Source organism: Vulpes lagopus, chromosome 11, assembly GCF_018345385.1.
Source record: "Vulpes lagopus strain Blue_001 chromosome 11, ASM1834538v1, whole genome shotgun sequence".
In the NCBI taxonomy this organism is placed as follows: Eukaryota; Metazoa; Chordata; class Mammalia; order Carnivora; family Canidae; genus Vulpes; species Vulpes lagopus.
The window spans coordinates 90,215,352-90,226,846 of NC_054834.1; the positions used below are offsets into that span (position 1 = coordinate 90,215,352).

Sequence of the window (11,495 nt, forward strand, 5' to 3'; positions counted from 1 at the left end):
AGGGAAAGTACCAGGATGGGGGGGGGGGGGGACGCAGAAAGAAGAAAGCGGGGGAGGAGGTCCCTGAACTCGAACGCCACGCCCACAGCCCTAGCTCCTCTTTCTTCTGAGTACAGATTTTACAGCCAGGTTGACTCTCGGGCTGGCAGGCTCCCCTTCCCGTCCGGGCTCCTTTGCCGGGTGACTGTCGCTGGTTGTGGCGCAGCTGGGGTCCGGCGAGCCCAGGATCCGGGGCGCGGGGGGCGGTGCGGGCCGGGTCGGCCGGGGGGCGTGGCACGGGGCTAACTGTGTTCTTCCCTCCAAGGTGGACCGAATGTCTTTCCCGTGCGGCTGCACTAAAGAAGGATGCAGTAACACAGCAGGTAGAATTGAATTTAATCCTATCCGTGTCCGGACTCACTTTTTGCACACGATAATGAAACTTGAACTGGAGAAGAGCCGGGAGCAGCAGATCCCGGCGCTGAACGGCTGCCACGCGGAGGTGAGCACGCACGGCAGCGCCGTGGGCCCCGTGGCGCACTCGGTGGAGTATTCCATCGCGGACAATTTCGAGATCGAAGCCGAGCCGCAGGCCGCCGTGCTGCACCTGCAGTCCGCCGAGGAGCTGGACTGCCAAGGAGAGGAGGAGGACGAGGAGGAAGAGGAGGAGGAGGAAGAGGAGGAGGAGGAGGAGGAGGACGGCAGCAGCTTCTGCAGCGGAGTCACCGACTCGAGCACCCAGAGCCTGGCGCCCAGTGAGTCGGAGGAGGAGGAGGAGGAGGAGGACGAGGACGAGGAGGAGGAGGAGGACGAGGACGACGACGACAAGGGGGACAGCTTCGTGGACGGCTTGGGCGCGCACGCCGAGGTCGTGCCTCTGCCGTCGGTCCTGTGCTACTCCGACGGCGGCGCGGTGCACGAGGGCCCGGCCAAGGGCGCGTCCTTCTACGCCAGCTCCTCCACCCTCTACTACCAAATAGACAGCCACGTCCCGGGGCCGCCCGGCCCGGCCGCCGACGGCTACTCCGCCCGGGAGCCCGGGAAGGCCGGGGCCCTCTCGCTGGTGCCTTACAGCATGACGCCCGAGCAGTTCGCCGACTACGCCCGGCAGGCCGAGGAGGCCTACGGGCCCCCGCACTACCCGGCCGCCAGCCCCTCGGTCATCGTGTGCTGCTCGTCGGCCGACGACGGCGGCGTGCCCTGCACCAGCCTGTACCCCGACCGCAGGCCCAGCCACCCGCAGGTGGAATTCCACTCGTACTTGAAGGGGCCCCCCCCGGAAGGGTTCGTGTCCCCGCTGCACGGGGACGGCCACCTCCCCGAGCACCCCGCGGAGAAGCCTTTGAGTCTGGCCGACAAGAGCAGACTGCACGACGAGTGCATCACGTCCCCCGTGGTGGAGACGGTCCCGGTGTAGGCGGCCCCGACCCCGCCCCCCCCCCCAGCCCTCCTGCGAGGCGCCCCACCCCCTTGCATCTCCTGGGCCCGCGGTTCTGCAAGCTGAGGACCAAGAAGCCCCCGGACCGCGGCGAATCTTCCAGACTGTATTTTGTTCTCTCCTTTCTAGCTACGTGTCGGTGGCTTTGCACAAATACAGTCTCTATGAGGATTTTAAAAGATTTCAGACCCTTTTGATAGAAAAATGCTAATTTAAAAAAAAAAAAAAGCCTATCTCACAGTTGCCTACCTGTCAAACTGTGTGAAACCTGCCAAGCTGTGTAGATCAGAGCTCCAAGTTTTGGATTATCGGGCCTGTGCAAGATTGTTAACTTAAGACTGGGAAATAATAAGATGTAGAGTCCTAATTTTCGATAAATCTGAAGATGATGGTGACTTTTTAAATGTAAAAGTACCTATTGTAAGAAAAAAAAAAGATTTAATCGTTCCATGTGTATTTTATTTATGGTAGTTAGAAGTCACGTTTTGATGAAAATGAACAGCAGCATGTTCTTTTAAGCTGAAGATGCATAGTTAGTACCACCGAGCATGCCCACATGGATTGCCTCTGGAATCCATTCACGTTTTTATGATCATGACTGATCAGATTTGCAAATACTTTCTTAAGGGTGAAATAGGCCTATTTTTGCTATTTTGGACAAATAAATGAGTCTATATGTGCAGGTCCTTACACAGTTTTCTCTAAAGTTAAGAGTTAGGACAATCCTCCGGTGAGGGTCCAGTCACTGCCCTCCCTCAGTTGACTCCAGAGATGGAGGTAGAAGGAATTGCCTTTCTTTTTTAAACAGCATCATCTTGGTTCTTAGCTCGGACAGCACCTTTAAACTCTACTCCCCTACATCCAAATGCACTTTAGTGCCCCTTCGTGGTACCTTGTGAGGGGTGGGGACTGAGAACTCTTTGAGATGAAAAATTTAAAAAAAAAAAAAAAAAAGAAAAGAAAAAAATTTTTTAAATCTGTAACTATTATAAGGTTCATATAATTACTATAGAGGAATCATCCAATGATACTTTATGAAGGAAAAATGACCTTTTTTTTTTTTCCTTCGCCACTCTGAAGACCTAACTCGGTAAAAGCAGAGGCAGAGGAAACGTGGAAGAGACACATCCTCAGCTACCAGCCTTTTCTACAGCGTGATCAATCCATCTCTACAAAACGAGTATAGAAGGAGATTTCCTTTTAGTGACTAGCTGATTGATTGAAGGGGGGGCCTCTACCCAAATACTCAACTAGGCCTTACTTTTCTGAAGCATTTTGATTTCTCTTGCCTGGGACAATTAGCAGAACAGTCCAGAATGCATTGAATACTTTTCGAATTACCTCATGTTCTCTTGTCAAAGGGGACAGATAGAAATAAAACATGCACTCCCCACCTTTAGATTATCTGTACTTGGTTCCTCGGAGGACTTCTAAGATCCCGTTTTCCTGTAAATTAATTTAGGTGACTCAATGGTATGTTCTATCTTCTTCCCCCTCCCCCCACCCACGCGATATGACTACGCTGAGTCCGTTTCATATTTTTGACCTTCCGTTGTTATATCATTTCACACTTTATGCCTCTTTGAAATGTGGACATGCCTTGCTATTCAGTGACTGCATCGCTAATTTTTATGTCTTTTAGACTTAGATTGTTTAGAAATATGGATATAAATATATTGTAGATCTCGATTCCTTAAAAAAATACTATTTTATTTAATTGAACTAAAAAATGTTTGATCTAGAGAAAGTCCTCCAGTGGAAAAGTTTCTACTAAAACTTGATTTGGGGAAAACATGTTCACTCGGCAGCTCTTCCACTGTGCAGTTGGTTCCTGCCCTGTCTCTACCCCGCTCCCCGGGGCCAAATTTCTAACCGTGAATATTAACATTAAAGGAGCTTTGGGTTTGTCCTTATGGAAGTCCCAGTGATGAGGGCAGGGATGTTACTTTTGAATGATAAGCCCTTTGGGTTAACCCAATTGGGGTTTTGCTCAGATCTAGGTAGTGTAGCTCATATTGTTTACTAAGTTACACTTTTTAGTGCTGGATTTCCAAAATTGTTTCCCTTACCAATACAATCTAAAGAGCAGAGGCCCAAAGAAAAATGACAAGAGGCTTCTGTTCCTCCATGTAGGCATGTGAAAAGATCACATGTGCCATATTGGCTGGACCATTACAAGCCCTCGACGTATTCACTTGTGAAGCGGTCAGCATATTCTCGGAACACGGACTGTGGCAGAGTGGGGAAGAGGCGACTCTGGCTGGGGCGACGTTGAAGGATAGAATGTCAGTCCAGTTTCTGAAAGGAGAGATATTTAATTTGGTTCAGCTTTACATTCACAAGGAGGTTGGCGCCTACTTCTTTGTTTGGCAAGGTCTCTGTTTTGTAGCTTCATTTCCAAAAGGATGCTGCGCCTAGAAACAGGCAAACAGAAAGATCAGAGCTTTTTCCACTATTTGTGCAATTGGGGTTGAAAGTCACTGTGCACAGAAGGATTAACCTGCCAAGCATGAATTCCAGACCAAATTTTCGTATAGATAACCTAACCCCTAGCATCTCCCACAAACTATATGCACAAATTACCTATTAAAACACCACTGTAACACACACACACACACACACACACACACACACACACACAAACACGATGCATGTCACACACTGGAGGATGACAGATTTTAGGCAGTGGCCAATAATGAACACTGTGTTTTTTCCCCACCCTAGGATTTGACTGGGTTTTATGATCAAAAAATCAGGTTGAGAAAAGGAGATGATAACTTGTAAAGCTATAGTTTAAAAATGTTGGGTCAAAGTTGCAAATAATATTAATGATGGATTCATTTCATTGTTACTTCCTTTCCCAGAAAAGCTAAGAGAGCACAGTGTTCCATCTGACTTTTTTTTCCCCCCATTAATAGCCCTTCTATTCAACAGAAACTGCCCACATGCCAGGAGAGCTCTACAGTTTTTCTGAGCTTTTTGAAATGGGGATCAAGCTAGATGCAGCCAGTTGGGATACTTAAGATCTTTATACTGAGACACAGTGACACCTGACCTGTAGCTGTTGTATTGCCCCCACAGTATATCTAACCAAATTATTGTCTTTTTCTGACACACAGCTTTTTCATCATTCACTGTCAATGGCAAAGCTTCATGCCCTGGTCTCTGTTGTTTTAGCACCAACCCTATACTTTTTATTGGGACTCGATTCCCAGTTATAATCTAGGCCAGATTGATTTGCAATTAAAGAGGCTGGGGCAGCTTGCATTTCCTTTGTCATTCTAGGTTTCCTTTGGGAGAAAGAAAAACAAAAGAGATTTACTTAAGTCCCCCCCCCCCCATCATTTAATCATTGGTTATTAAGACATTAGTAAAATGTGTTCAACTCATGTCTTTTGTTAACTGAATAATATGGTTACTTTTGAAAAGTCAACCTTTTCTTTGTGATAAAACTATTTTCCTCAGTGTGCCAGCCACATATAAAATGTGAAATTAATATTATTAGAGTCGGAAGATCTTCACAATGATATATGGCCCCTCCTTTAAAAACCTCTATGGAATACAGAAACCTTGGCCACAAAATAATCAAGAAGCAAAGAGATTGTAAGTGATTATGTTCTTTATATTTTTACATTCTAGTAGCTGTCATTTAGGCAAAATTCTGGTTTGGTTATCATTAAATAGGGAAATACATCATGATTTATTGCCTATAAATTGATATCTCATTGTTTCTTTGATTGAACCTCTGATATTGCACAAGTTTATATTTCTTTGGTCTTGATATTAAGAATTTACGAAGTATCAACTCTATCAACAAATATTTATGAAACACCTACTCTATTAGAGGAAGTGGTCTAAGCGATAGAAAGAGATAAAACACTATATATTCTAAGGGATTGTGATGATGTAGAGGAGCAGCATGAAATAATCAAGCCTCACTCTAATTCTTTTAACTGGCGATTTTGTAACATGATATTAGAAAAAGTGATATAATTATTTCTAATTGTATGCAAACTATAACTAAAAAGATACTTCCTTTTCCCAAATCAATGGGATTAACTGGATGCTCTTTTTTCCCTCTCCCCCTATCCAAAATCTCTGAATTAAATCTAGACTCAGCTAGAGGAACTGAATCGAATGAAAAAGAGATTTTCAGCTACTTGCTTCTGCAGCATTAGATCTATATAAGTGATGCTAAATTTATACTAGCAAACTCCTACCAGATAGTTTCAAAAGCTGGTTGACTCATATATAAACCAGGAAACATTTCAGGAAAACTTTAAAACAATGATGTGCAACATAATCACTCTTACTTCTATTTATAAACAGCCTAAAAAAAATCAGCAAAACCATAGTTCCAAGTTCCAAAGGCATCGCCTTGTAGCCTATAGAAAACAGAGGTCATTCTGGCCACCTCACTTTTCGATGGGGTCACAAAGCCACCAAATTAGCAGGTGGAAGATGGACATTCTCAGAAGTCAGATAGAGACTGCTTTTTTAAAAGGTGCCAGGAAGCCTTCTATTTCTCCAAAAATGACTTCACCTTTCTCATTAAAAATGACATCTGCTCCTTATTCTCTTTCAGAGAGTTTAGACTGTTATTACTGTTGTCAGTATATAAAATACCAACCTTAAGTGGAAAGTACCTTCTTGCTTTGGCAAGGCTTGAGTGTCACTTGAAAACCACGACTATCTGTGTATTCTTACCACAATGGACTTGGAAAGTTTAAAGCCTTAATCACTCTCAGTTCTAACACAAATTTGCAACTTCTGATTACATTATTCTTTCTGAGATCTGCTAACTTGTGCTCGAGTAACTTAAATGCCTAAGCCAAATACCACAGCTTTGCACAAATAGCACAGCTCAACAGATGTTTTCTGTAGCATTAAAGAATCTAATTGACTTAATTTAACTGAATATCAGCAATTTAAGAGCCCACTAAAATTATGGAAGTGTCAGGGTGGAGTGAGGATGGAATATAAGCGTAATAAGTGGTAGTGTCTCCTGGGAACCATAAAGTTTCAGCCGAGCTGAACGACTAGAATTTTCACCAGGAAAACCAGATTCACAAATGGCAGCCTGAAACCTAGAAGGGGCGGTGACAATGTGGAAACTCAGAGTCCAGTTGGTGTTCACATCTGCTGCCCACTATCCACATCGATTATGTCTAACTCTCTAAAAATCATTTGATGCTTGCTTTAAGAAATAAAAAAACACTGAGCTACAACATGTTAAAGAAACTATTTTTAAGATTTAGACACATTTTATATTAAAGTGACTGACAGACTATTGTCAAAAGTGATGAATATGGAAATAAAAGAGCTCTTTAATATTTTACCTGTCAAATCTGCATATTTAATGTGACTTTTTAAAATAGTCACTTCTAAGTTTTACTTCAACTCCTTTCAGCTTTCAAACTAGACTATGAGACCCCCTTCCGACCAACCAGTGCAGGTGGGGGGGGGTTTTGGTTTATTTTCTTTCTTATCAGAAATTCAAACTCAAAAGCTTGATATGTCCTGGGTTTTACCTGGTGAGTTGTCCTGCAGTTAGTCCAACCCTGCGCTGTCTGGAGAATAAATGGAATGCCTTGGGTATTGATCTCTGACAGTAGTGATTCAGATAGGATTATTGGAAGCAGGAAGGCGAATGAATACAACCAGATTCAAAGCCTAAACCAGTTCATCCTTTATAGGCAATTATTGTAACCTAATTAACACATAGCCTAGGATTTGAGTAAACGCAGGTACATGTTACGTTCATGGAAAATGAAGTAATTTCAAAGATTTAAGTCATGTTGTTGACTGCTTTCTTTCACTTGTGATAAATATATCACTATACAGGGTAATTGTTTCTTATTGGCTACTTTACACTTGCTTATAAGTCAAGAAAAGCCAACTTTAGTGTGTCATTTTATTTTATCTCATAAGTTGTTGGCAGAACTAAAGTTTCAAGTCAAGAGAATATGAAAGAATTTATTTTGGGCAATATTTGCATTTCATGTGCTAATGATGACATTCCTTTCTTCTTGTTACTCATTACCATGGTGATAATCAAGTCAGTTCAATAACTTTCATTTTAGTGACATGTATGAGGCCATTTCAATATTTTAAGATAATGTATATTGATTTGAAGGATTTAGGAGAAGATAAATTTATGGTAGAAATTAGCCTTGCCTTTGTCTACGTGATTTATGTGGCCTGATTGAATGGTTTTAATTGCAATTTTAGAATATCTGTTTTATAAGGTTTGCCTTTTCTTCTACTTTGGCTTTCTCCTAATATCTTTATCTGCTTGGGGATATCTTAAAAGTTATTTAAAAATAAGTATTTGGAAGGAAATTGATTTAGAAAATATCTCTTTAAAAATTATCTAGGAGCTTCTATCACCAGAGATCTTTATAAAGTGTTACTGCCAGGCTGTGTAAGACCAGAAACCCCATTGTCAGGGATGTGTCCTACAAATATGGTTTTGTTGTTGTCTCTACATAGGAAACCTATTAAAATTAGATAAAAATGTTAAACTTTGTAACATAATTTATCCAGTTTTGTTTATCCAGTTTTTTTATGTTTGTCAGTAGGCTTTTCCCCTTAGCCCTAAAGAAAGCCACCCATCTTTAAAACAAATTCAAAGGAATTTGAAATTTATTTATTTTTTGAAATTTTATTTAAATATAAAAGAAAAGGAAGGAAGGAAATAAAATCAAAACCTGAATTCTCCTAAAAAGGAGAAGCCTAAATATCTAAGCTTAAGAAATAATTTGCCTGAGGCTATTGGGTTTTTTTAATTAAGTGTTGGTCCTTGGATGCTTTAACGATACCCAAATAATATCTGAACTTGATAGACTTTAAATTTTAGTAGTTGGCACAGTTATTTCCTTTGTACCACAATCAAATAGGGTCCTCTGCCAAAGGTTATGCTCTGAATCTTGATTCATTAGACGCTAGTCATGCCAAACGGATATCTTAGACTAGTTTAATCTTTTCAAGGATACTCACAATGGCCAACTGTGTGTGAATAATGAAAAGTTTGAGATTCTTGTGTATTCTTCAAATTTTATAGTCCTGAGACTAGAAGAGATCTCCAGAGGTCATCTGGCTCATCCATCTATCTCCAGGGAGGACTGTCATTCAGGCATGCCCAACAGGATAGATACCCATCTATTCTTAACATCTCTAGGGAAAGAGGTTTCCTTGGCAACACAATCCAGCTCTCTTAGGTTTTTCTCACAATAAGAAAATATCTTGGCCAGTCTTTGTGGGCCAGGCACCTGGCAACAGTTATGGTGATTTGGACCATTGTCCTGGCAGACTCAAAGGACATTGGGTTTCCCCTTTCTTTGATGCTTATTGTATCTGATGACTCCATAAGTCTCCTAAGAAATCAGACTTTGTAGAAAGGTGTGAGTATTGAGATCATGCTCAATAACATAACCTGCTTTCAATAAATATGACGGTGGTTTTCGTTTTCGTTTTCATTTTTATTTTTTTTGTTTGTGTTCACTGCTGCTGTAATGTCAGGAGTTAATGTCAAGAGAAGTGACTGTTGCAGATCCCCAGTGAAAGACATCAGAGTTAGGATCAAGTGACTTGATTTGCTCAGTTTTCTGAGAAGTTATAATTACATAAAGTGAGCATTTTCTATCTTCTTCCTTCTAAATAAGTACCTTCTCATTAATCTTTCTTTACTCTAAAATGAAAAATGAGAATCTCAAGCTTTTCCACTCCTGCTGGGGGAAGATGTGACTAGCTTTGGAGAGTCTGCTGTGGAACAAAATGACTCCAGAGAATTACTCAGCCACCATTTGATCCCAGTCTTTGTCCCCATGTTATTTAAACAATGGCTGCCTGCCTTCTCAGGGATCAGCAGAATGATTTAAAAATTTGTCATCTTGACAAGGCCTGAAATCGAAGGGAGGAGTCTGGGAGGATGGTGACTTTTTTTTTTTTTTTTTTTCTGAGTATATCACTTGACCCAAGCACCCCCTGCAGCTTTCAGAGCATTTTCTGTTTGCTCAGAGTTGCTTCCAACTCAGAGTCAGAAGTAACTGGAAGATGAGGAGCACTCCTGAAATCAATGTTTCCTTTCTCTATGGGATTTTTTTCAATCTCAATATGGCTGCTTATCTCCCCAACTCGGATGCTCTTGTGAAATGACAGCCACCTCAGTGTGGTTGTCTCCCACAAACAACACGAGGGGAAGTAACCCTTTTTGCTTTAAGAAAAAAAAAACTATAGAATGTTTATGTAAAGAATGTTGAATAATTTGGCCCATGTTTTAATTGACTCTAGACACCTCTATGGAAATAAGTCTGAGGCGTAGTTTGTGAAACATGTTTCAAAAGTGTTTGATGTAAAATAAATGCTAGACATTTACAGTACAGACATAGTTAAAAAATTTTTAAAACCTGTAGATTACAACTCTGTTCCTAAGAACCTCAGCCTTTATTGTGTCTTAGTAAAGTTGATCTGCTTTCATTTTAGTTTATTGCATTTCTGGTGTAATAGCCTCTTAAGATAGAACTATTAATACATATGTACTGGTTAATGCCTGTTAATGCAGAAAATGGCACTTTGTTATTTCAATGTGTTTCCCTCAATGTCACAGGGTATATCAATTTGATAGGAAAAGGTCATTTGACATTGGTCAAAAATGCATTTTCCCCATTTAAAATATATATGTATAATCGGTTGCATAGACAAATGGCACCTTTCGCAGTATCTTTATCTTGATCATAGTCTTAGATGTCAACTGTGTCTCCACTTTCCAGCTGCCATAGAAATTTGGAGCATTTGCAAATTCTGGTGAAATCGAGTGAGCTGAATGTAATGGTAGATCAAATAATCCAAAGGACTTGAGTGTTATCGTTCAGTCTATGTTGAACCATTCAGACATTGGGAATGGTCTTTACACAAGGGAAGTCTTTTGAGAGTGTTTTTTGTTTAGTTTGGTTTGGTTTTTTGTTTGCCTTTTTGCTGGCAAAAAAAAAAAAAAGTAATTTAAAACCTTAGTGATATAAACTCACTAACATTTTTTTGACATTGTGATTGGTTTTATCTTTTAGCTCTGTTATTACTTTTACTCAATTTCAACAGTATTTCAGTAGACATTTTCTTACTGTTATGTTCAATTTAATCACTCAGAAAGGTTGAAAGGGAAGAAAATCAAACAACAGTTCATACATACAATCACTTTACACTAAAACGTCATATTGTGTGTCACACAGTTTCTAGATTGATTTCTCTTGTGTATAAGTTATAACATCAAAGATGCCAAAGGGTATATAAAATAAGCTACAATAATATTCAACAGAACTTAACCTGGACCTTATGTTGTAATAATTTATTCATATTAGATGTAGTCTTCTGTATTTATATTTTCAGTATTTATTATGAATGACATGGAAATTCGTGTATTTATTGTGGCTTTTTATTGCAGTGTGTATATATATATATATCACAAATAAGCATTTTTAAGTCTTATCCTTAAGTTTCTTTTATTAGTGGCACTTGTATTATGCTGTACTTTTTATTATATATTGTACAATATCTTGTCCATTTGTTTGCAGCAGAGTAAAACCGGTTTCTAAGTTGTATTTACTGTTGCATTCTTTCGCATTTTGTGTAAATCCTTTGTTCTTATATACTGAGCTGTCACAAAACATGCAGGAATACCTCCCTCCCTCTGTGTAACAGAGTCCCGAAACTCTGTGAAACCAGTTCCTGTGAACGGCTTCTTACATTATCATCTCAAAGATGTGTTAACTTTATTATGCTTGATCCCTAAGTGGAGCCGCTGCTAACATTTTTCTTCTTCAACTATTCAACTCCTTCATCAAAAAATGATATGTAAACAAATATGAGGGCCAGAGAGGAACTCCCTATTCAAATGAAATTTGGGAGGATGTTTTGACAAAGACAAATCCAATCTCTTGCAAGTAGTATCCTGTAGTACACCTGATTAGTAGTATTTTTGTTTTGCTTTGCTTAAAGCAGACTCTGTGTGATTTGCTGTTTAGAATATTTGTGTACACATAGAGCAGATACATGCTTACCTGTCTGATAATGCTGAATTAAG

At 40.4% G+C, this 11,495-nt stretch overlaps 1 protein-coding gene across 5 annotated transcripts in view; it reads left to right on the forward strand.

Moving 5' to 3' along the window:
- The window catches only part of CSRNP3 (cysteine and serine rich nuclear protein 3), a 198,523-nt gene extending 187,529 nt beyond the window's left edge, over positions 1 to 10,994 (forward strand). For all 5 annotated transcript variants that reach the window (XM_041723371.1, XM_041723369.1, XM_041723370.1 and 2 more), the window contains one exon: positions 305 to 10,994. In XM_041723371.1, the coding sequence (XP_041579305.1) occupies positions 305 to 1,396 (1,092 nt within the window). In that variant the 3' untranslated portion in view covers positions 1,397 to 10,994. The remainder of the gene's footprint in view (positions 1 to 304) is intronic.
- Positions 10,995 to 11,495: the final 501 nt, after the last annotated feature.